At 39.6% G+C, this 27526-nt stretch overlaps 1 protein-coding gene across 1 annotated transcript in view; it reads right to left on the bottom strand.

Annotated features, from left to right (window-relative positions):
• tsnare1 (T-SNARE Domain Containing 1) overlaps nt 1-27526 on the bottom strand; it is a 192879-nt gene that overhangs the window by 40952 nt on the left and 124401 nt on the right. The window contains 2 exon segments of the mRNA XM_034697669.1: nt 10582-10663; nt 20918-20990. Of these exon segments, the coding sequence (XP_034553560.1) occupies nt 10582-10663; nt 20918-20990 (155 nt within the window).

Genomic DNA, 27526 nt, shown 5'->3' with positions numbered 1-27526 from the left:
TCATTAAAGATGCAACATGTTACATATGAGTGGCTGGATGTGCCTGCACTGGTCTGGACTCCCCACAGACTACACAACCTGAAAACTATGCTAACTGATAAGAACGAACCCATGCAGAAATCTTTGCTGATTATTGTTTAATTTATGGACATAGATAGATATTTGAAAAACGACCCTCCATCATTTCCCAGCCCCCTTCCCTGCAGAGCAGACAGATGTTGTTGATGTTATGCATTCATCATCTGTCAATGTGCATGCATTGTTTATAATGTAGTTACTCAGAGTTATATTTGAGTGCTCTTTGGACAATGACTTCTGTACACATCTTGCAGTTTCCCTGAAATATGTAGTCGTTCATGCTGCGGTGTCCTTTTTTACTTTGCATCACGTGTTGTTGCTCAGCCATCTTCCTGTATTCCCCAGATCTTGTGTCAGTCAAACAGCATGGGCGCTCCTGTGATTATTTTTTTGCCTGGGTTGTCTGATTTGGGATTTTCTGTTAATCAAGTTTCTGTGGGAGGCATTTCGTCAACAGCATTCACTCTAAACACCCTCTTTCTGATCGACTCCGAATTCCAAACAGAAAACAAGGAGCATGACTTTTGTTAGCTGTTCTCCAGGTTTGAAGAGGAATCTAATAATATAATGGTTAATAATAATAGTAATTATTATTATTAATAATAATATTTTTCTAATAAAATAATAATACTAATGGTAATATCGGTGTTAACGTTGATGTTGATGTTGATGTTGATGATGGTGAAGAAGAAGAAGAAGAAGAAGAAGATGAAGAAGAAGAAGAAGATGAAGAAGAAGAAGAAGAAGAAGAAGAAGAAGAAGAAGAAGAGAAGAAGAAGAGAAGAAGAAGAAGAAGAAGAAGAAGAAGAAGAAGAAGAAGAAGAAGAAGAAGAAGAAGAAGAAGAAGAAGAAGAAGAAGAAGAAGAAGAAGAATGTAATGCGGTATAGTTCTATTAAAAAATGCAACATTGTTATTTTGACATGAAAAAATGTCAATGTTATACAATTTCAGACTGCTGTTGGCTGAGTTTGGGGTTTTATATGAACTTTGCTACCTCACAGTTGTCTGTTTAGGGCATACCATATAGTATGTGCTACATTTCTGTAACCATAGTTCAAATTGATTATATGTCCTGCTTTATTCCCTGAAAATGGGATGGTGGAAAATACATGGCTAATGTTAATCAAACTGGATGAAATCGTCTCTACCATTTCTGAAAACATCATCAGACAAGTCACAACTCATGAACTTGAAGCTTCAATGTTGTGAAAATGATAAGAGGGAGCGTTCATATGGTCTCTGTTTGTGAACATGACTCGGTTTGAAGGCTTTGTACATCTCTCTGCATCTGTTCTGATGCAACACGGTCCAGGATTAACTGGTTGCTACAGGTTTTGCTTATTTGGTTTGGATTTATTATGATAGTTTGGTGACTGCTGGCCTTGACTCTTAATTCTTAATCAGGAAAAAATACCAAAGCATCCATTCACACTTTAATTAAAGATGACTTTTCACTCAAATGGAGAATTTAGTTGAATTGAAACAACCTTGGAAAATTCTTTGGATTCTTAATATTCTTTTCCAATCAAACTAAAAGTTGCATCAAGAAACATATAACAAATGTACCCAAGTTTTATTTGAAGTTAGGTATTGCTTTTCCTCCAACACGCTGAGGCCACCCGTGTCTGATGGAGGGCAGAGCCACAGAAGTGTCACTGACATCAACCGGGGAACTTCAAACATTGTTATTTCCACTCCATATCCTTCAAAGTAGCATAAAGAGTCCAGAGGGAGTGCAGGAAGAATGATTGAACGGTAGACCTATTTCCCTGCGATGTGTCAATGTTGGCCCATCCCCGGTCCGAGCGCAGTGATCAGTCAGAGCTCACCACTGTGATTAGGTTATTTTTTTTCATTATCCTATTTGTCAAAAAGGCAACAATTTGTACGTGTCTGAGTGCAGATGGGTCCATTCATCCGTCCACCCATTCATCTACAAGCCATCTCCTTTCTTATTTTCCTTTCCTTCCTCTTCCCGCCCCTTTGTTCCTGATACACTCACAATAGCCAGCGCTTTATATTTTCCTCAATTAAGCCAGAGGAAAACTGTGTCGCATTGATTATTTCTCACACTCAGAAGGATGTCGTCGCTCACTGGGAGATCAATTCCAGTTCTGAAGATGGATGGACTTTTTAGTCTTAACAATTACATCAGATCAAATCAATAATAACCAGTTATTTCATTGTGTTTTTCCCTAAGTGGGAAACAGCTACAGCTTTTGTTCACTGGATCGCTGGAACATCTGTGTTTTATTGTTAATTATAAACCATCTTGTGCAGCAATCAACAATCAGGGTTCATTGTGGTCCACTGAACACAGATGAGGTGATAAAACATCAACGCAACTAGATAAACTTGCAGCGGGGAGAGTAATCTGCAGACACGTAATGGATTATAGATTCAATTTATTTTCAGTGTAAAGTGAGTAGACAAGGCGGGTCGCCAGAAGTAAATGACATCCGCTCTTAATTGACCATTGGTGGAGATGTGCAGCGATGTGTGAACACCAGCATCAAGGAGTGTTCAAGACTACACCAGCGCTCAGACTCACTGTGAAGTGCCCTCTCTCTCTCTCTCTCTCTCTCTCTCTCTCTCTATCAGCTACCTCTCTTTCTCTCCTCTCTCTCTGTTGAATTTTTATGAGATCACAAAAGTGCCATCAGCTTCACGCTACATTCACTTCATATTGAGTAAATATGAGCTACCAACTGGTAAAAGTGTTCAAATCAGCCCCTGGAGGAAATTAAAAAGATTTAGAGGTTTTATGGCAGATCCAGCACCCAAACAAACGCACACCTGAGTGAAGCTCATCCTGGTTTTAGGTCTACAAATCCTTTCTTCTTAAGATCCTGACAGGCCTAGATTCATCAGTGTGGCACCAGGATCATTTTTATTTGGACAGGAACACTGCAGCAAGAGTCTGCATCTCTGAACAAAACACACCACTGCCTGATCTAGCTTTGTCTAGACTCTCCCCACTGCGATGCAGCATGATGTTTGGTTTGGCTGTAATCAGCCTCCCCTCCCTGCTTTAAAAAGTGGCTAAAAGATGTCCAAGTTCCTCAAGATTTGGAGACCCTTATCAGAGTTTATCAAGAAGGAGAGGAGTCAGGCTGGGAGCTGATGATGACGCCATACTGTACATGTATAGCATTGCAAATTGAGTTTTTCTTGAGTTCGGTTCTGGTTCGGTTCTGGTTCTGGTTGATTGAGTTGTGTTCTGTTTGCTTCAGTTTGGTTCTGATTCGGTTCGGTTCTGGTTCGGTTCTGGTTTGGTTCTGGTTCGGTTCTGGTTCTGGTTGCTTGATTTTGTTTCTGGTTCTGTTTGCTTGAGTTTGGTTCTGGTTCTGTTTGCTTGAGTTTGGTTCTGGTTCTAACCCTAACCCTAATCCTAACCCTAATCATAACCCTAACCCTAACCCTAATCCTAACCGTAACCATAACCCTAACCCTAATCCTAACTCTAATCCTAACCCTGACCCTAATCCTAACCCTAACCATGCTCCAATGTATATGTAACCTTTTGTTCTGAAGTATAGTTTCATGGTATAGTTTGTAAATATATATAAAATAAAAATAAATATATATTGAGTATGTATATATATATATATATATATACTCACATGTGAGGATATAGGATACAGGTGATGGAGGGGAGGCTGTGAATCGTGGCTTCATCTGTTCCTTCTGAGAGGGTTAGGGTTAGGGTTCTTCTCAAAGACCGGGCAAATACTCACTGAGATGAGAAATCGGATCAGCCCTTCCAAGCTGAGGCATCAGATTTTTCTCAATGCCAACCTGCACTGAGGAGTTTCGTTCTGGTTTGGTTCTGTTTGCTTGAGTTCGGTTCTGGTTCTGTTTGCTTGAGTTTGGTTCTGGTCCTGTTTGCTTGAGTTTGGTTCTTGTTTCTGTTTACTTGAGTTGGTTCTGGTTCTGTTTGCTTGAGCTTGGTTCTAGTTCTGGTTCTGTTTGCTTGAGTTTCGTTCTGTGTCTGGTTCTGTTTTCTTGAGTTCGGTTCTGGTTCGGTTCTGGTTCTGGTTGTTTGAGTTTGGTTCTGGTTCCGTTTTTCTTGAGTTCGGTTCTGAATTGGTTCTGGTTCTGGTTGATTGAGTTTGGTTCTGTTTGCTTCAGTTCGGTTCTGATTCAGTTTGGTTCTGATTCGGTTTGGTTCTGGTTCGGTTCTGGTTCGGTTCTGATTCGGTTCTGGTTCGGTTCTGATTCGGTTCGGTTCTGGTACGGTTCTGGTTCTAGTTGCTTGATTTTGTTTCTGATTCTGTTTGCTTCACTTTGGTTCTGGTTCTGTTTGCTTGAGTTTGGTTCTGGTCCTAACCCTAACCCTAATCCTAAACCAAACCCTGATCCTAACCCTAGTCCTAACCCTAATCCTAATCCAAACTTTAACCTTAAACCTAATCCTAATCCTAACCCTAACCCAAACCCTAATCCATACCCTAAACCTAACCCTAATCTTAACCCAAACCCTGATCCTAACCCTAACCTTAACCCTAACCCTAATCCTAACCGTAACCATAACCCTAACCCTAATCCTAACTCTAATCCTAACCCTGACCCTAATCCTAACCCTAACCATGCTCCAATGTATATGTAACCTTTTGTTCTGAAGTATAGTTTCATGGTATAGTTTGTAAATATATATAAAATAAAAATAAATATATATTGAGTATGTATATATATATATATATATATATACTCACATGTGAGGATATAGGATACAGGTGATGGAGGGGAGGCTGTGAATCGTGGCTTCATCTGTTCCTTCTGAGAGGGTTAGGGTTAGGGTTCTTCTCAAAGACCGGGCAAATACTCACTGAGATGAGAAATCGGATCAGCCCTTCCAAGCTGAGGCATCAGATTTTTCTCAATGCCAACCTGCACTGAGGAGTTTCGTTCTGGTTTGGTTCTGTTTGCTTGAGTTCGGTTCTGGTTCTGTTTGCTTGAGTTTGGTTCTGGTCCTGTTTGCTTGAGTTTGGTTCTTGTTTCTGTTTACTTGAGTTGGTTCTGGTTCTGTTTGCTTGAGCTTGGTTCTAGTTCTGGTTCTGTTTGCTTGAGTTTCGTTCTGTGTCTGGTTCTGTTTTCTTGAGTTCGGTTCTGGTTCGGTTCTGGTTCTGGTTGTTTGAGTTTGGTTCTGGTTCCGTTTTTCTTGAGTTCGGTTCTGAATTGGTTCTGGTTCTGGTTGATTGAGTTTGGTTCTGTTTGCTTCAGTTCGGTTCTGATTCAGTTTGGTTCTGATTCGGTTTGGTTCTGGTTCGGTTCTGGTTCGGTTCTGATTCGGTTCTGGTTCGGTTCTGATTCGGTTCGGTTCTGGTACGGTTCTGGTTCTAGTTGCTTGATTTTGTTTCTGATTCTGTTTGCTTCACTTTGGTTCTGGTTCTGTTTGCTTGAGTTTGGTTCTGGTCCTAACCCTAACCCTAATCCTAAACCAAACCCTGATCCTAACCCTAGTCCTAACCCTAATCCTAATCCAAACTTTAACCTTAAACCTAATCCTAATCCTAACCCTAACCCAAACCCTAATCCATACCCTAAACCTAACCCTAATCTTAACCCAAACCCTGATCCTAACCCTAACCTTAACCCTAACCCTAATCATAACCCTAACCCTAATCCTAACCCAAACCCTAATCCTAACCCTAATCCTAATCCTAACCCAAACCCCAATCCTAACCCTAACCCTAATCCTAACCCTAACCCTAATCATAACCCTAATCATAACCCTAACCCTAATCATAACCCTAATCCTAATCCTAACCCAAACCCCAATCCTAACCCTAACCCTGATCCTAACCCTAACCTTAACCCTAACCCTAATCATAACCCTAACCCTAATCCTAACCCAAACCCTAACCCAAACCCTAATCCTAACCCTAATCCTAATCCTAACCCAAACCCCAATCCTAACCCTTACCCTAATCCTAACCCTAAACCTAATCATAACCCTAATCATAACCCTAACCCTAATCATAACCCTAACCCTAATCCTAACCCTAATCCTAACCCTAACCCTAATCCTAACCCTAACCCTAATCCTAACCCTAATCCTAACCCTAAACCTAACCCTAACCCTAATCCTAACCCTAACCCTAATCCTAACCCTAACCCTAACCCTAATCCTAACCCAAACCCTAATCATAACCCTAACCCTAACCCTAACCCTAACCCAAACATAAAAACACTTGTCACTTTTGGATAAAACCAATTCAATAGATAGGAGGGGAGGGTTTCATTCCATATATTCAGACTTTCATTCCATATATGGAGTTTCATTCCATATATTCAGACTTTCATTCCATATATTCAGACTTTCATCCAATATATCGAGTTTCATTCCATATATTCAGACTTTCAATCCCTATATCGCGAGTTTCATTCCATATATTCAGACTTTCAATCCACATATATATATCGAGTTTCATTCCATATATTCAGACTTTCATTCCATATATCGAGTTTCATTCCATATATTCAGACTTTCATTCCATATATATTCAGTTTCATTCCATATATTCAGACTTTCAATCCCTATATCGCGAGTTTCATTCCATATATTCAGACTTTCAATCCACATATATATATCGAGTTTCATTCCATATATTCAGACTTTCATTCCATATATCGAGTTTCATTCCATATATTCAGACTTTCATTCCATATATTCAGTTTCATTCCATATATTCAGACTTTCATCCAATATATCGAGTTTCATTCCATATATTCAGACTTTCAATCCATATATCGCGAGTTTCATTCCATATATTCAGACTTTCAATCCACATATATATAGCGAGTTTCATTCAATATAAATTGAGTTTCATTCCATATATCGAGTTTCAATCCATATATATCGAATTTCATTCCATATATTCAGACTTTCAATCCATATATATAGAGATTCATTCAATTTATCCAGACTTTCATTCAATATATTCAGACTTTCAATCCATATACATCGAGTTTCATTCCACATATATCGAGTTTCATTCAATATATATATTCATTTCCTGAAAGGCTTGCCACATTTTCCCTCCCGTTATATCGGGGGGCGCACCAGCTGGGTCCCGCCCCCACTTGGAAGTCAAAGCAGAAGTGATTTAAGGTTCCCTCTATCATACATCAGGTCTAAACTTTGTTTTTTTATTTAACATACTAAATATCCTTATGTTATTTATCTAATTTACATGACGGGATGTCATTTCTGTCTCTACATGGTTGCACGTTCACAATTCTCCTCTGCTCTCTATCGTGCACGGCAGATGCGCACGCAGACAGACACACATACCTGTACACTCACACAAACACACGCTCTCACACATGCAACCCCCCAACACAGCAGAACATGTCAGGTATAGCTCGCCCTGATACATTTAATTTAATTTAAAAACTGTGCTTTTGAGCTGAAACAAATGTTGGTAATTTCATTAAACTACAATTAAAATAAGGCATAGAAATTTCTCTTTTTCTGTATCGAAAACTGTGACAAAAACATATCGAACCGAACTGTGAATTGTATGTATCGTTGCACCACTAATACATATATATATATATATATATATATATATATATATATATATATATATATATATATATATATATATTAATATATGCACACACATAATATATACATATATTCACGATTTTAAATTATTAAAAATAATTAAAAAGCTGGTTACGTTTTATTTATTGACAAATTAGTATTAGTAATTGTGTGTCTAAAATTCTGTTATTTTGCTTTTAGTTTTTGAGTCCATATTAACCCTGGACCCTGAAAGCATCACGACAAGAGGCCTCTATCCAAGGCCCTCTCCACACCTGGCATTAACATGCATCATGTCAGCCCAGTCTAGTCTAGTCTAGTCTAGTCTAGTCTCGTCTATTCTAGTCTAGTCTATTCTAGTCTGGTCTACTCAGTGCAGTGGCCTATAGTCATTAGAATCAGTCACCACCTATGAACATAAATCATAATTTTCATTATCAAATGCATCAATTATTTGAAAGAAGAGGTGATGCAGACAGTGTCCCTCATACCAACCGCCAGATGCCCCCTATAGCAAGCACTTTGATTTAGTTTCATCCTTAGGTCTGTTGTGATTCACATTTTAAAAAATTGCTATGCAGACTTTTGAAATGTGGTTGCATGCTGAGTAGCTGCACCTGTATGCTTCGCTCCTAGGTGGTAGCTCAAACTCAAAGTACTTCAGTGATTCTATGTGACATGTAGCGCAGATTACTTTCAACTTGTGAACTGAGCTGTCTCTGAGTTTTTAAAATGGAATGTGCCGTTGAAAAGTGCAGCGGTGGCGGCAGAAGAAGAAAGCAGGAAGATGCTGTGACGGCTCAGCAGTGTGCCTAAAGGGATAAAACAGCACGGGATTAAAGAGAATTACGGGTTAATTTTGGACCTTGAGTGCACCCTGATTATGACATCAACACTGACAGCTCTCATTTTTCCATAAATGCATCTTAAATTCTAGAGTTTATAAAATATTTCAGCCCCCAAAAACTATGAAAATATGAATTATAAATATTTGAATATTTGATAAAGTAAAAGCACTGAAACTCTAAAGTATATATAGTATAACATACTTCATTGCATTTTCCCTAATAATAGATGGATACAGGATGTTTAACAATAAAAGCAGTGAATTATGACTTAGATGCCAAAGGACTGAAGGCATCACATATCTACCAGCTCCCTCCAAAGTGAGGCTCTGTGGATGTCAGGTATTTGAAGCATTTAAAATGTTACCTGAAATGTCCTTTGCTCTAACACCTGAACTGACATTGTGAAGATAAACCCAGTTTCTGTTTACGTGGCTCGAGTTGGCAGGCAGATATAGGTGAAAGTGCTGAGAGCAGGTAAACTGACAGGTGTGAGGTGTACAAAGTGAAACCTGTGGGCATTTGATGCATTCCAGAAGAAGTGGAGGCACAGATTTAAATAACAAACATGGTGTTTGTATTTCAAGTTGCAGTTTTATGGAACTGAATCCAAGTGTAAACAAGCAGGAAATGCCAACACGTTCCCACTCATGTGTCCGGCTTTAACAGCATGCAAACTGGAAATCTACAGGACAGCATCCTCAGTGATGAAGATTTGTTTAAATATAAAGTTGTGTTAAGCTCAAAATGAATACATCGTATACGAGCGAGTGACCAGATTTGATTATCAGCTCTGCACTCTGCAAAATCTGGACTTCCTCTCTCTCAGTACATCTGTCCGTCTGTCTGTCTGTCTGTCTCTGTCTGTCTGCTTCTTTGTTGTTTTTCTCCCATTCAGCTGCTCTTTCTCCGTTAAGAGGCTGGCAATCTGGATTGGCGGAGAGCTAAATTGCTCCGTGTGAGCTCGGTCACGGCTCAGCTCTCCTTGAGATAATGAAATGACAATTAATGGGAAAGCTGTTGCCATTCGCTCATTTGTTCGCTCACTGGAGGAGCGGCAGCAATGAGGGGACAGACAGAAACCACAGCATTCATGAAACACACTGCAAACTACCCAGCAATTGTTTGCATACTGAAAAGCTCGAAATCCTAACAAATCCTAGCAAAATAAGAGTTCAATAAAAGCCCTCAGCCCAAAATATGACTCAAAGGAAACATTGTTTTGGGTATGAGGAGTAATTAGCCATACTCCTCTACATGTTAGCAGCACTTAATTTGTTAAATTAGTGAATCAGAGTGTGTCACTTACCCCATGCTGTTAAAAAACACACACTTCCCATGGCAGTCAGGTGTTTCAGGTGAGTTCAGATGCAGCTCTTAAGCTCTGCACACACCATGCAAAAACCCTATATATCCTTTATTAACCTAGTGACACTTCAGTCAATACATTATTTACCACAGCCAGAGGCCTACACAGCACAGAGCCACTCAGCTCTCTGGCCTACTGAGATAGTCCCTGACAGCACAGCAGAAGACACATATATTTCCTTGAGAAGAAAGAGTGAAAGCAGACCCTTGGGCATCTCGTACAGCGTCTCTCCAATATGTGCTGTGAAGTGGAAACTCTAGCAGCTCAAAAAAACATGCAGAGAGGAAAATAAACATTTGCTTTATAATTTCTGGCCGCACTTTTGGCCCATTAATGCGTTTCCTCTCTGACTCAACACACTAGTAGGATAAAATAACAACTATACAAACATTATCTCAACAGGAGTGTATTTCTCATGGTACTGCAATTATATATGTGTTTTCATAAGACTCCAGGACACAATTTATGCTCCTGTCTCTAATCACAATTAATTTAACTGAAGGCGAAAGCTAGTAAAGTATGACACGAAATTACATCATCTCTGTTATTATGCTTGTGGGGATTGTGATAAAGCTGTGTAATCTAGTTAGCAAAGTCCCTGTTTGCATGTCTAATCAAGCTAAGCTTCTTGTGACTGCATTACATAGCAAAAGCTCAGTCAAGTACATAAAAGTTAAACTGAACAAAGTGAATACAAAGTACAGAGCGCTCTGCAGCGTGAGCCGGTCCACTGTACCTGGTATCGGTTGGCCTTCGCCAGCTCCTGATTGGCTGATTCCACGTGGATGATGTGGTCTGGATGTAGTCTTCGATGCTGTCTGAGGAAACAAAGAGCAGCAGAGTGAATTCTAATGTGTTATTCTCATCCAAGATATTTATTAAGGTATCATTAGGCAGCACCACAACAGAGCTAATGGATCTAATACATGATTCAACAAAACATCTTCATCTTAGAATACAATTCAACCATTTCACCAAACCTCTTCATTTCAGTTGATTCAATTATTTAATTATTTCGTTTGTGTTTTTAAGTTGATTCAGTTATTTTTTTATTATTCATGATTTTCATTTAATTCAGTATTTTTTTATTATTTCTTATTTTTCAGTTGATTAAGATTTTTTTTCAATTAAAAATTTGAAAAAAGAGTCATTTTTATTTCCATTTTGTTAGTTGATTCAACTATTTATTTATAATTTTGATTTTTCAGTTAATTCACTATTTTTTATCATTTCTTATTTTTAAGTTGATTAAATGATCTTGTAGTATATTTATTTTTATAGTTTATTCAGTATATTTAAGTATTTCTTATTTTTCAGTTGATTCAGTTCTTTTTTTTTTTACTAATGTCACAGCTGAAAAGAAAACAGTCTAATTCAAGCAAAACAGTAAGAGATCTCCTGAAAACACTTTCCACAACTCAGTTCGAAAAGAATACATACAAAAGCAAGAGCACTGCAACATCTGATGTGTCTTTCCAGGTTTTTATATTTTAGAAATCTGACACATTTGAACATGCTCCAAGAAATTATAAAGAAAACCACCAAAAATCAGGCACTATGATTCTGTTGCAGATATCAAAATGTTCCTGCACTCTGCATTACACACCCCCTCAGTTGGACTGAGTGTCAAAACACCCTGCAACATGGTGAAAAGAGAGTTAAACATCCGTCCTCATAGATGACACGCAGAACACTACATGTGCTCCTATCGTCTTGTGTGTCCTCTCCCGCTGAATCATCCTGACCTTAATGGAAGGACTGACTTTTGCTCATATTGTTACTCTGCACACAGCCTCGGCAGCACATTACGTGACAGTCCTCAGTGTTACCAAGGACGACTGTTCTAATAGTAAACACTGTGAAAACAGCAAGGCTTTGTTTAAAGGCTGCCGATACACACAAGTTAATGGGATGAGACAGAACATGTTTAATGAAGCGGAATGTCCAAAATATTTGGTATCCCCCACATAATTACCCACTTGTATTTATGACTGGCCAATAACAGTGAGAGTGCTATCGATTGTTTTGGTGTTGTGAGAGTGAAAAGGCTACAGCGACTTTAAAGATGTGGGTAAAGACTTTGCTCGGTTTCCTGTTGTGATGGCCTCTGATAATTACTGCACCACTCAAGCTTGTAGAGAATTAACTTTTGAACCTAACGAGAGCAGGAGGTTGGAGGAATGAATGGTCCTGATTGACTAAAAGCACTTCCTCCTCTGCAGAGTTGGACACATTGTCACCCGGCTGACATTCAGAATAGGTTCCCTCCTGGAGTGACTCACTCATTCTTTCTCTGCCTGTCTGCTCAGGGCTGTTCTTTATTCTAAACTCCTTCAGACTTCACTTCAAGTCTCTATCATGCAAAAGAACATTAGATCACCAACAAATATTCTGCGTTTAAATGAGTTTCAAATGTGAAAAGGGAAGCCTTGGATTAGAATAGATGCATCTTTATTTATGAAGCCATGCTATAATTCAGGCATGTTTAAACATCAATCCCAGTCAGCTCCAACCTGGAGTTCAACTCTAATGTTAGGTTGAAAACAGTCTGGAGTTCGGTCTGATCTCAAGACCACTCTTCAAGTATTTCATCTGGTTTAAAGGAAGTAACATCAACGTGTCGCATTACAACACTTTACATTATTATATTAAAATAGATTTATTTTGCTGTTTGAAAGGGTGATGGAAACGATGAGCATTTCCTAATCATTTAGCAGCAGTAAGAGGAATCACGTCTACCCAAAGATGCAATTTCATGCATTTTATTTTCATTCAAAACTCATCAATGTTGCGCTTTCTGGGCTGTTTCAAGAATAGAATAAAGAAGACCAAAGCAACTGATTTCCTTGAAATGGAAATTCAAAGTCCGATTGACTGAAACTGACCAGTCTAAAAGTAAGAAAACGCTGGTAAACAATCATCAAACATGGCTTAAAACAAGATCACAGAGTCTGCAGACTGTGTTGAATTGGTTTGCAGAGGGAGTCTAACATTAGCAGAGCTAAGCCTTCAGTCCTCCTGTGTCAGGTTCATGGATCAGGTTTAGTGGTTATATTTCAGTTTAACCAGACACAGCTTACATATAACTTTATCTCCATTTACTAGATCAACAGTATAATAATACAACGTGCCATCAGTCACCTGTGCTTCTTTACATCCAGGTAGAGCTTTATAGCATGATGGCAGTAGTTATTAACCCCAACTACTGCCTCGGCTGGTTGTAAGCTACTTTTTTCTATAGGCTGCATAAACATTACACAGAAGTGACAGCGTGGACAAAGGAGACACCTGACAGAGTGATGAAGCAGCAGAGGAACTTAAAGCGAGTTGAAAATATGTGAATATGTTGGTACCATTTCCCTGTAATACATGCAATGAAAGTATCTAAACCTGTTACCTGTTTACTGAGATACACTGACAGAAAGAAGAGTATATGAAAGATATGATTACTGTGGAGCTGTGGGAGGAGGTTACACTACCGTAGTCTAAAACTGCAGCTAATCACACTAACGCTGAAAGCCAGGTTGTGGTTGGCAGCGCTACAGCTTAGACACAAAATATGACCAGCATTTCAGACCCACAATAATAATAATATTAATAAATAGCTTAACCAACATTTGACTCTGGTGCTGACTGGATGACAATACAGCAACCTCTGGTATTTTGAAATTAAGCCAGGATCGTAGACTGTATAGAATATGGACGTAGTATCCGTGACGTCATCCATCTGTTTCTGAAGCGCTGTTTTGAAGCAAATCGGCAGCGGCAGCCATATTGCTGCTGTGGAGCGAGTGTGACGTAAACAGGCACAGTTTTAGTCTCCTAGCCAACAGTTACAGTGTTCCCGCCTGTCAGTCCAGTCAGCTGTGCCTCTCATTGGAAGACTCGTAATCTCATTGTTTTTGAAAGTACCACGTTAGAAAAAAATTCTTCCCCCCCGTACAGTGTGTGCCGATTGAGAAATGAGCTATCCAGACTACACTAGTCTTTTGTACCAGGCTGTAAACATGTTTATTTCTGCTGCAAATATCGTCTTTTTCCCATTCATGTGTGTGTGTGTGACTTCCGGTACTTCCGGAGCCAGCCTCAAGCAGATCCTCGATGAACTGGAGTTTTTAGCACTTCTGCATTGGACTCATATTTTTATACCAGAGGTTGCTGCTTGATGTGGATGTGCTAAAAACTGCAGTTCCTCAAATGTCCACTTGAGGATATCTCTGGCTTTAAGTGTTCATTTACTTTTGAAGGGATTTTGGCAAAAAGTTCCATCAGACTTGCCCGATAGATGGCTGATATTGTTGGGATCATATGCAAAACACTAATGTGATGATGATACTAAAGTGATGATAGCATTTAGGCTAAAGTTCTGCTGCAATTACTTCTTCAATCAGTGAACCCTAACCCTGCCATGGCTTTGGACTACTATTGCATATATTAGTCGTTATAATATTTGTGGACATACAAAAGTACATCTAATATCACATATTGTTTCACATTTTGAACATGCATGCTCTCATGAGGTTGAATTCCTCCCTTCAGTGAGCATCAGTTGAGTGCCACCTTCAGGCCAGACTGTGGATGCAACAGATTTACCACCGTCATGATTCTTTCCACGTGTTCGATTTCGAGCTCAAAGGGGAAAACCCTGTTTGGACCCTCTGGTACTGCAGTGCAGTCCAAAAACAGTATAAACACAGATCTGCGGTGTATTATACTTCCCTACAGAAATAAGTTCCCAGCATGTGTAATCCCCGAATATTTTAATCACCCTTAAAAACAAAAAGCGTCCCCTTTTGATGTGTGCAAATGAATACATATTTAACACCTCTTTTGTATTGTGTGCCAGAGTTTGTGTCTGCCTGCTCAACCAACCTTGTTGATTGTGTATCTCAGCTCACAGGCTTTAATATAGTGTGTCCTTAGCCAGCATGAATAGGCCATAAAAGCACTAATCCCCCCGTCTTGAGCCTATTCATTTCTTTGTATTACCTGCTGCTTTGATACAAACGCCTCCGCAGCACATCACATATTATTCATATCCGCCACTACACCAAGAAAGTCTTGTTCAAAAAAATGCCAAAGGCAATTTCAGTGTGTCTCTTTTTAATAGGGAGAGGTCCATTATTGCATTGCTCTGTACTGTAATGATCAGATTGGACTTCTGCTGTGTTATAATGTCGTAAACTCTGCAGTCTTCCACTGAGGACAATTTTTTCTCTCTGTTGGCCCATTTAGGTTGCAGCACACTGTGTTCCCCTTCCTACCACATCCAAAATACCATGTCATGTCTTTCACATGCAAATGACAGAATGTCCGAACAACTGAGGGCAGGTCATGCATGTTTGGTTATGCTGAACAAGCACAAGGTGTGACTTAACAACCAGAGCCTTTAAATGTCATGGAGGGAAGTGGACTTATTCTGAATCTGACATGGGAATAGACAGGCCGAATGTGCTAGAGTGCATAGATAATGACTTAATATTACTTTTTGTCCATTATTCATAATTTAAATCTCCTGGTGCAAGAGCAAAAGTTCTCAACTGAATGCTCCTTAAAGTTTAGATGTTTCCACAGGTCACAGAGAGAAAGCACCATTGTTGAATCCTTCGGCTTGAACCCAAGGCCATACAAGGATATTGGTACGATTGAAATCATGCAGTAAGATTGCTTTTAAGTCCCATAAAATGAAAAACATATTGTCAATGCCTAAACATGTCATCAATCATATTATCTAAACATTACCCAGATGAAAAATATGTGCATTGTTTCCACAGCCTACCTATTTGAAAACAATAGGAGTAGATTTGAATCTGCTACTTTGATGATGTAATGACAGGAGTGAAAGACATGCTTGCAAAACCAAACCCACTCCAAACCCTTTAGCGATTCAGCTTCCTCCTATGCTATTCTGGTTGTGCTTCAATGTTGCACAGTTCAGATGTCAAAAGTTAGAGCCAGACAGGGCGCAGCATGGCCTGATGTTGTTCCAAAAACAAACATTAATTCTGTTCAAAGACCCGTGGACCAAAGGAAACAGTGGTTGCTTTTTACCTTTACCTTTAACAACAACAACATATCGGAACAGTTTGTGCTAATTTGTTTGTGCTAACCGCTTCACCTCTAGGGATGGGTACCGAATTCGGTACTTTTATAGGTACCGACCGAATTCCGTCGGTACTACTGAGTACCGACTCACGTAAAACCAAACGGTACCATGTTTCGGTACCTGAACGCATCCCTGTGATTGTGAGGGAGTGGAAGAGAAGGCGAGTTTCTATACTTTAGCCTTGTAATAAAGTCAGAGACTGATCGGGTGGACGTCTCTGCTCTCTGCTCTCTGCATCTGCGCGGGAGCGCGCCAAACTGAGCCTGCAGCTGACGGGTGCGCGCACTCACTGCGAGGCAGAGCAGGAGGATTACGCTTACTTTATACAGTCTATGGTTGAGACTGCTCTGTGATGGGTTGGCGACCTGTCCAGGGTGTACCCTGCCTTCCGCCCGAAGCCAGCTGGGATAGGCTCCAGCCCCCCGTGACCCCTAACGGGATAAGCGGTCAAGATAATGGATGGATGGATGGTTGAGACTGACCTCTCGCTCCGACTAAGTGCCCTGTTTATAACCGTTCCTGTGTGCGTGAATGCCCACAAGTAAGTTGAGTGTCCTGTTATTATAAAGAGACGGAGAACTGACTTTTTCCCGTCCGCAGACATTCACGTGTGTTCATTGATAAACTCCCGAAAGAGCAATTAGAACGCCACGAGTACGTGTCAGCTAATATGTCTAATCATCTATATAATCCTGTTTCTGTTCATTTCATGTTAGATTAAATAATATGTTAAATTAAACAAATTTGAGATTTTTTTTTTTTTTAATTAACATTTATTACCACATAAACACACAAAAGTACCGAAAATTGGTACCGTTGAGTACCGGTACCGATACCCGGTACCTGGGAATCGGTACCGTATCGGTTCAAATGTGAAAGGTACCCATCCCTATTCACCTCGGACTGCTTCATAAAAGCAGGGGTTTAATAATAACTCATGACCCAACAACAGCTTATTGCCATCGGTGTTGCCACTTTGTGATAATATTACTGTTCATTACAAGAAACATTTGGCTTGGTATTAATGCAGGTTCTTCTGGAGAGCTCGCCAAATTTGTTTTGGTGTTTTTCCACCTCTGCTTTTGTCTGCACAGGTGCAACCTCCCCCCCTCAGACAACTTTAAGGCAGCCAATCAGTGCAGCACCTCATTAATATTACATCCCCGCCCACTCAGATCACTGCATGGATGTTAAGGTTAGAAACCCAGAGGCTGAGGACCTTCTTGTAACTGAATTGAAATCTGGCCTGAAAGACAACCAGGGCACGTTATATGGGAACTTTCAAGCTTCTCTAAGGGACTTTCAGTATGCGTTGTTTTAGAGGTCCCTGTGGACAAAACAGCTCATCCTGTCCTGCACATGTCTCTCATCAAAATACTCGCCCTGTTGTATTTCAATGGTAGTACTTTTCACCTTCTCTAAATCTTTGCAGAGGAACATTTAAACGAAGGATGTTAGCCTCAGCAGACTCTACTTAGTTCATATCTTTAGTTCCCAGTCTGTTTTGTTGTGTTGTTTTTATTTTATATTAAGTTGCACTGAGCTGTATGTTTACTTTGTACTATTGATAATACAATTTAACTGTTTTTAAGTTCCTAGCACAGTTCTCAGACGCCTCTGATAGCAGGTGATGAAAAACACTTGCGACGGGTCGACATCATCTTTTGTAGAATGGCTGGGAGTACACAGACTTAAAAGTTTGTGAGCACTATAGCAGGCAATGAATTAGGTTTTACTTTCTCTTAAAACAGGTTTCAATTTGCAATCAATTTGCAAAGCCTGGAAATGCTTTACAAAACCTTTTCTATATAACCACTTTCATCCTTTGAAACATTGACCCCGGACTTTCATACACAATTAAACTAAAAGCATAGGTGTTAGTGGTACAGTTGGATCAAGGACACTGAAATAATATCAGCTAATGCTAAAAGCTACCACCAAATATCATGAATATCAGACGTGTGGTTTTGCTGTAATCCTGCTTAGAAACACACAAACAACTCCTCCTTGAAGGAGGTTATACGAGGCACCTTGGGGAACATAACTTCAATTTATGTATAATGTGCATCATTCATTTCATTAAATATTAGACATCTCAATTAAGAATAGTGTGTAGGAGAAAAAAAGAAAATAAGGAAGAGAAACAGGTATTCCATTCTCAGGGAGTCGGGGTAAGCCGGTCTGAGTCAGCCTGACTCTAAAGGGTATTTAAAGGGCATCTACATTAGCCTGATTGAAAGCAGCAGACAAAAGGACACTCTCTAACAAAAAGGCAGCAATTAGCAGAAGTTATTGCTCCCCATTCCTCATCACAGACATGCATTTAAATTCACACACGTCTGCACAGTTCCCACACCCAACCGTTTTGCACCATAAAAAGCATTAAGTATTTGTAACTACACTGCTGATTGTTTGGTACTAATCCAACTTGAGCTGATAACTCCTCAAGGTCTTCCAGCCATTGTCTCCCTGCTTCTTGTTTCGTGCCCTCACTTTGGCCTTTCACAGTCTCTAGACTTGGACCTTGACAACACTTCATCATCAGGGGCATGTCCAGACTTGTTTATATTGTAGTGGCAAAACTAGCGCACCAACTGATGAAAGGGAGGCATGACATATGTGTGCACATCATTTAGTACATTTTAAGTCAATGTTCAAATTTGAACATTTTCCACTAACTTAGATTCAGTTTTATCATTTTGCTGTGTTGATCTGAGCACCAAGTTGTTTAAAATTAAGGAATCTGACAATTTGTTATCATTTTGCCTCCTTCTGATTGGTGATTAACTTAAATGACAAAAGATATTGAAAATCTGAATGATACCGGGCCATATTTCACAGTAAAATGATAGCTATTATTACGTATTACAGATTAACCTCTGTCATATCCTTTCTGTACGACTGTCAGCATTTGTTTGATGCTAATGTTAGCTGTTGTTGATCTATAGGGGATAAAGTGTAGTGAGCAACTTGTTAGTGTGGTTAAAGGGGCTTCAAATGAAAAAGATAGTTTCAACGACCTACTTGCAGGTTAACTATGCATTAAACTGAACATGTACATTCAGTCTGTTTTCTTTAATTTGCTGCTGCCAGAGTTTTAACACGAAAAAAGAAAAAAAAGCAGTGCACTGGTTACCTGTTTCTTTTAGAATTTATTTTAAAGTACTTTTACTTGTTTTTTTAAGCTCTTAACAGCCTTGCTCATCCATTCATCATAGATATCCTGTCATTTTATGTTCCAGCTCAATCACTGAGGTCCTGGGATGCTTCCCTTTTGAATGTTCCTCGTGTGTCTCACACAAGCACCGGCCAGAGAGCTTTCTGTTTTTACGCCCCCAAGCTATGGAACTCTCTTCCTCTGGATATTAAAACGACAAGCTCTCTGGGTGTTTTTCAAAGTAAACTTAAGACTTAACTTTTTGATCTAGCTTTTAATTTAATTCGGAATACATTATTTTAGCCCAGGACTGCATTACTATAATCATTGCTTTAACATTTATTTATCTTATTTAATTAGTTATTTATCTGTCTATTTATTTCTTATATTCATCTGATCTTGTTAACTCTTAAAGTTCTTGAGTTGAGTTGAGTTAATTTGGTGGATGTCTCTTTCCTTTAGCTTCTTGTCTTTTATTGCCCTTCCTTTTACTGAGCTTTAGTCCTCCTCTATTCTTATTTTCTTTGCTTGTGACTGCACAGATCTACAGCATTATGCTCTCCAAATGAACTACGAGAAATGTCAATATATTCATGTTGTTTGTGGATTGAGAATGCCAACCAGAACTGATGTTTTTGCCACAGTGTCAACAGGTGGAGGTGAAATGAGCCGGACTCCTTTGCACTGGTGATATGATATAACTTGTGGTGATCAAGTTGTCCCTGATAACACACTGTTGTCCAGAAATAACACACCATTGCTACGGGGTAATGACCAATCAGAATCAGGTATTTAATATAGGGAATAATGAGTTAAAAAATGTGACTTGTTACCTTTAAACATCTCTCCAAATGTTAATAATTGATGTTTTTTTTGTTACTGAAAATGTAGAAGCAGTGAATAATAAAAGTGTATCACAGCAGGACAAAAAATAATTTTTAGGAGACGCTGGGAAACCATTTGAATGTGTTGACATTTAAAAATAAGCTATTTAAAACTTTAGCCTGGGGATGAGCTTTGATAAGCTTTGATAATTTCTGGAAATATCAAAGAAATGACATAAAAAATAAGCATTAATAACAATGTTTCCCTTAGTGAGCATTTCTGCTGCAGACAGTTAAGAGTTAAAAGGTTGAATTAGTCTCAACGTTACTTGTTTCGCTAAATTTATCCGAAGATGAACAGTAAATGAACCAAATCTCCTCCAGCCACAGCTGAATGTGTTTTCTCAGCACCGCCTACATCTGAAAACATTCACCTCAATTTACAGAGCCGTCTGCCTTATCAGACCTTTCACTTCACACTGAATTGATCTACAACCCCATAATAGCAGTATTTTCAGGTCCTTCTCTTTGTCTGTGTTGTTGTTTCACATTATGAGTATCAGTCAATTCTCTAGTGAATGTTCATGATGGAGCCAGACATCGCTGATGGCAGATGTATGACCCAGCAGCAAAGCCTCCATATCGGTTCTTTATCTGTGTGCTAACTTCATTCTGTTCTGCCAAGCCTGAATCACTGCAGGGCGTGGAGAGCCGTTTACAGATATCAGGGTGTCTAAATGGATTTTCTCTAACAGGCCACAGTTTGTATCAACCTAGAGCATTTCGCTCCTCATCAAAGAATCTTCACAGCGTGGCAGCGGGGTGGAGGTTAAAAGTTTGTTTTCCCCGGCAGAATTGTCTCGCTCACAAGATTAATCAAGCGAATCCAATGAAAACATGACCACAGAGGCTATCTTTGCTAATGGGGACAACAATGTAAACAACATTCAAAATATACAAGACTCAGATGCTTCAAATGACTTACCTATGGCGTCTCCTTGTTCATGAACCATGCTGGCTAGATCCCTCATGATTTGACTGACATCCAGCATATCTCTCTGTGAAGACAAAAGACAGTTTGACTTTATGTTAGGTCTTTATCAACACAAAGAAACAGAGACCTATACTTGAGCCTCTTTCATACATGCACCCATTAATTTTAGGAAATCAGGAGCACTAGATGTTCCAAAGTTGCTTCTTCACACAAGTCCATGCAGCGTGATGTCTTCTCTGTTAAACGAGAGGGGTTTTGGGCAAGGGGAGATGAGTCTCAGTGTGTAATTGTGTCATTTTTACAACATGATTGTGGTCGAAACAATGGAAATACTACAAGGCCGTTTTTTTTTATTTGCACCAACACTAAGTGTAAACTGAGGGATGTGCACAGAACTTCACAGTTCTTGTCTTGAAAATGTTTCTCCTTCTGCAACACCAGATGTTTTTATTCATCCTGTTACGTGTCACTCTTTCAGGCTTGTACTAGTTGCACAATATTATTGTTATTGTCACTTCTGGTACATTTCGTACAAAGTAAAAAGTTAGAATATCCTGTAAGTGTTGGTTTTTTTCGTACCCTGCAGACCCCGCAAGATGTATGGTTAAAAATACTTTCATAATATCTGTTCAGTCTACTTGATGCCAGACCTTTCATGCATTAGTGACATTTAGAGCTGTTTCAAACCGTTATAGTTGTTGTAAAACTTGCCAAACCTGCAGGGAGCAAACCCTCAGAGTGTAATTTACAGTCACATTTGGATATTGTATTTGCATGCATTTTCAGTATCAAGAAGTAATAGCAGAGTCTTTCAGCAGCTCGACTCTGTTACCGGTTAAGAAGCTTCATATTGACCACAAAAACCACATTTCCCTCTGACATAGAAACATCACAGCAGTGTGATCTGAAAATAAAACGCCCTATCAGAGATGTTCTCAGTATAAGTATCTGTCTAGGAAACATTAAAGCGTGTTATTCATACTTCCAGTATGCCAAAGCAAATTTGACAGCTTTTAAAACTATGCTAATCGTTAGCTAAAGATAAATTGTAATGACATTCTTTTTGCTCTCCAAAATGGTGGCTGTGTGAGAAAGTGGGCCAAAATATTTGAGGTGAATGCACCAGTCGGTAAACTTACATTATCGCTTCTTTCGTTGTTCTCTCAGGCGCTGATTTAAATGTTGTGAAGCTAAATTTAATGTAGAGTAGCTGTTAGCGTAGCTCAATACACGTTGCTTGTCCAACAGTTTGTTTGTTGTTCAAGATAGTTCAGACTGAATTCAGAATGGCAGAAATGATATGCACCTTGTACTTAAGAGAAAAACTGTTGCAATCTTTAATTTAGAAAGCCTGTGAGATGAAAATACCTCTAACTCACTCATTTAGCTGATGACATTGTGCTGCTAAAAAAAGAGCAGAAAATAAGATGCAGCAGAGCCAAGAGGGTCTGTTTTATAATAATAATAATAATAATAATAATAATAATAATAATAATAATAATAATAATAATAGTAATAATAATAGTAATAATAATAATAATACATTTTATTTATATAGCGCTTTTCACAGAACTCAAAGACACTTCACAAATAGCACAGAATAAAAGACACAATAAAAGAAACAAGTTAGAAACACAGTGGAAATAAAAACATTAACAGTCAAAAGAAGTTCTGAAGAGGTGTGTTTTGAGGTGGGATTTGAATGTTTGTATGTCAGTGGAGTTGGGTATGTGTGTGGGGAGGGAGTTCCAGAGGGCGGGGGCAGCAATGGAGTAAGCCCTATCGCCCCAGGTTCGGTGCTTGGTCCTACATGGTGGGGAGAGGAGGTTTTCATCAGAGGAGTGGAGAGCACGGGAGGGGTTGTGAGGGTGAAGCAGGTGAGTGAGATAGGAGGGGGCCAGGTGATGGAGGGCTTTGTAAGTCAGGAGGAGGAGTTTGAAGTGAATGCGTTGGGGGACAGGAAGCCAGTGGAGGTTTTGGAGGACAGGAGTGATGTGATCACGGGAACGGGAGTGAGTGAGTAGACGGGCATATGAGTTCTGGATGTACTGGAGTTTATTGAGGACTTTGGATGATGAACCATATAAGATGCTGTTATAGTAGTCAAATGTCAAATTATGTACATTTCAAATACTGGTGCCATCGATGTAACTTTGATTTTAGAAGTTCTGTCAGATTTGTAATACTAGTGGAGGCTGACGTATTGCCAGCCTTTAGAAAAAGCCTGGTGTGCTAATATCTGAACCACACTCATACATTTGAAATGTGTAATCTTCAGATAAACCTGATGCTGACACAGGTCGTGTAGAAACAGAGCTCAGAGTAGGCCAGCACTCATCAGGTAGAAGTACTTGTACTTCTCACAAGCTGGATGTACTCTGGTCTACCCTCCAGGTCCTCTGGGTGATTCTTATCTAAATAAGCTCTCTGTGTTTAAGTGGCTCTTTCACTGTACTTTTTTCAGCTTTAGAAGGAAATTAAATAAAAGTGTAAAAACGCAGTGATAGTGACACTGATGGGATAAATAGATTGTACCAGGGAGGAGTCAGAGGAGCAGCATGTTCAGAATACATCACTCAAATCAATCCACAGTAAAGATGATCACATTCATTCATTCAGAATCAGATAACATGAATCCTGAGCTCCCAAACCAGCATAAACACCTTCATTATCACTGACTCAGTATAACTGTACACATTGAGACGCTCGCCTGCAGCAGGAACATTACACAAATCTGCAGACATGGTGACCCTGCTGCAAAACGGGAACAAATATAACATGACCGAGTCGCACCGAGCGATTACAGTTGAGAAAAGAGGAAGTATCACAGATTACTACGAGACTACTACACCCCTCAGCTGTGCACAAAGTCATCTTCTTCACCCTTATGACTGACATGATTGCTAGTTTGGTGAAATACATTCATCAAAAACATGAAGAAGTATTTTTTCTCAATGCAAAGACTTATTGCCCTGCAGATACACACAGTGATACGTGAAGAAAGGGAGAAGTCAGTACTTGGTAGTAGTCCTTCCTCACACTGTTCAAATCTCTTCAGACAGAATGCAAAACAAAGCTTATTCATAAAACCAAATAGAGAGACATAAGTGGGTGCAAACAAACAGAACCAAACGCCCAAGGTGGCTTAGAGCGAGACAGAGATGAATCCACTGAGTTGAAACATTTCAATTAGAGAAAAGAAATGTTGTTTATCCTGAGGCCTCATGAATATAGTGTGATGTCGTGTGCCATACAGACACAAGAAGGACAGAGAGGAGACATAAATAATAACAGAACCAGAGTCCCTGGAGGGCCCACAGTCTGCATCCTGACAATCAGAGTGGAGACTGTTGGCTTTGTGATAATTGCTTGTAATCTTAATGGACGCAATGCTTCCACTCTCAAACGCCTGGCTTGGTGATCACAGGTTTGTCATGTGTGAAGTGATCGGAATGACAATCAGCGCCCACGAGCCATTTCAATTAGCCAGGAAATCATGTCAGGGGAGCTTGGATGTAAATGAGCAATCCTGCAGTCCTGTTCAAATCCTGGATTTAACACAACGTGAACATTTTAACATCCCTTCGAAACAAAACAAAACAAGTCAAATAAATAAATGCAAATGAGTAATTTTCGTGTGCAATTACTCTGTGTGTTTCCTTGACTCTCAGTTGATCTGGAAGTCTCAGAGCTGTCAAATTATCAACTTTTTTAACAGCGCAGAGTTTGAAAAGTGAATCACAACTAATTACATTTTAACGGCATTTCTAAAACTCCATTATTTTGCATATCAAAACAGTTTTTGAATCTATACTAGGAGCGTATGTTCAAAATGTCTAATCAGTTTCAATATGGTGTGCAGTTACTCCAAGATAATCTGAATACTCACTGACGTCCAGGGATCCCTGGTTAATACCACAGCATCTGCACTTTTCAGGAGTTCCAGTTTGTTTGCTTAATCTGTTTTATACTGGACCTGCATGCACGAAAATATTGTCCCTAATAATACTAGTCATAATAATAATAATAATAATAATAATGATGATGATGATGATGATGATGATGATGATGATGATGATGATGATGATGATGATGATGATGATGATGATGATGATGATGATGATGATGATGATGATGATGATGATAATAATAACAATAATAATAATAATAATAATAATAATAATAACAATAATAATAATAATAACAGTAATAATAATGACAATTTTAATTTGTTGAGCATATATCGAAATCCATGTTACAAAGTGCTTCACATGGGCAGCAAAATAAAACTGGCAGTTCATAAAAACACACAAGTCAAGATAAAGAAATAAAACATATTTTAAAAGACATAAAATTCCCCCATAAGAACTCTAAAGGAAAATTCTGAAGCTGTTTTTTTTTCACATCCTTCAAATTGTCAAATTCAGTGGATTTGTTGTTTAATCCAAACTGCTGTCCCTGGCCCGAGTACCAGTCAAAAAATAAATAAGTTCAAAGTTTTTGTTCAATTATTCCTCTGCAGTGATGGCACTGAGCAAAGCAGAGCAGCTATGGTTGACCGCAGCTAATTCTCCACAGTCTCCGAGCTTTGAATCTGCTCTCAATGTTTCAGCTCAAAGCAATATGAAAGCTTATAAAACCTCTGTCTATCTCCTGCTCACAGGTCCCCCTCTCCTCCATTATGGCTCTGTGCAATCACAGCTGCGTTTGTGTAGCCTAACCCACTGGGCCATCCATCACAGGTGGCGGAGATTGCTGTGGAAACTGGCAGCCATTCTGCCACTTGGCAAAAAGCATTTGAATTGAGCCAAAATGGCCTCTGGCAAACCCTGTGACGCTAAAGACCTTTTTTTGCATTTATCTTTGGGCAACCCTGTCTATCAAGCTGTAATAGAATAACAAATTTATTTTACCTGGCAAAGCATTGAGCAATCAGGGCTCATTTCATCATAATGACGGAGCAGTGTGTAACCAATTTAGCAAATAGTGTGTGGAAGTGAATGGGCAGAGACAGACACACACACAGGGAGGAGGCAGTGATGTGATGGGCTGGGACCTCTGCCTGAGGGCTGAGTGGGTGGGCAGGCTCTGGGCCAACTCTGTGGCCTTTTTCATATTTCATGGGCTTTAAATTCTGCTCTTGGCCAATCTAGCAGCCACTGGAAACCGGCACTGGGCCGGGAACCAGTACTGGAGATTTTTCTATTATGTTCCCAACAACAGGTTTACTACAGGAGGTTTACTTATCAGCCTGGGCAGGTGTCTAAGCACAGGCAGCTCCTACAGTCAGGAAAAAAGTCAGAGTCATGTGTGTTTCACTTCATCCAGACTGAAGAGAAAGGATTCAGTGGCCTGTCAGGTCAAGTCGATTGGTACACTACTCATGGTGTGTCCTAAATTAAACCAGAGCCAACCCCAAAAAGTTGATTTAGAGGTCTCCTTTTCCCCCAAACACACAAAGACAGATCAGATAATTCTAACCATCGAAAACTCTGATTAAAACTGTCAGTTAAGAATCTGCTTTTCCCTTAAGTTATTTGCTGGACTTTGAGCTGCGATAATTGAAAGCTTTATTCATGACTTCAAGTTTCACAGTCTCAGGATACAGTCAAGATAATGCAAGAATTTAAACTGCTGTCCGTTTCATCTACAGAACTCAGGGAAACTGATTTCTTCAAAGCATCTTACATGTTAAACATGAGACTCAGGGTCAGAAAATAATTGCATGGCCATTGCAGAGACCTGTGCTAATGAGACATAAAAATACCTTCTAATTCAAAAAGTACATGCAAAGGGTTAAATGGAACACAAACTGGGCTGCAGAGCAAATATTGTTGCTGTGAGCTGGAGCTGTTTGTATATATTTAAGTTAGTCATTGTACATTTATTAGGGTAAAGTTGTCCTCTTTTTGTGCAAGTGAGCCTCACTGTAAAAAACCTCTAACGGCCAAATTCCACCAGGTCCCTGTCTGGTCCTTCTCCGATCCATCATCGCACCAGATCTGATACATTTCTATTCTAGAGAATGCGTTAACTTCCACTGGATCCACTCCGTTGCGTTCCGGCTGCGTCTCTGATCCGGCAGGTCGCAGTCTTCCGGCAGGTCGCAGTCCTCCGGATCAGATACACAAGACTTCTATTTTTATCAGGTGCCGGGGCACGACGCATCAATCTCAACTAGGAGCTAGGCCTGGGGTCAACAGGTCAGAGGTTTTCAGAGGACCATAAAGACAACATGGATGAAGAGAGGAGGAGGAGAATCCTTGATTCAGTAATTACTGTGGGAAAACCTCGGTCACATGACTCCAGCTGTCCGACGGTCCTGCTCAGTGCTGCGTTATGAAAACTATCTGATGGGTGTTGCGGAAAGAGAGAGCACGGAGACGGACCGGACACGGATCTGCTTGAGCAGTGGTTTTAGACCAAGCTACAACTTCATTACAACCCAAGGGCAGTCACGTTTTTAGACACCTTCCTCATTGGAGTGTTTCTGTGACGTCAAGCAAGTTCCTCAACCCAACACGGACCCAGAGGGCTGATTGATTTTTATTCACCTGAGGAAGTTTATGATCTCCTTTACAGCAACTTAAGCATTTATTA

The sequence above is a fragment of the Notolabrus celidotus genome, chromosome 12 (assembly GCF_009762535.1).
Source record: "Notolabrus celidotus isolate fNotCel1 chromosome 12, fNotCel1.pri, whole genome shotgun sequence".
NCBI classification, from domain to species: Eukaryota; Metazoa; Chordata; class Actinopteri; order Labriformes; family Labridae; genus Notolabrus; species Notolabrus celidotus.
This window is presented reverse-complemented; position numbering and strand designations above follow the sequence as displayed.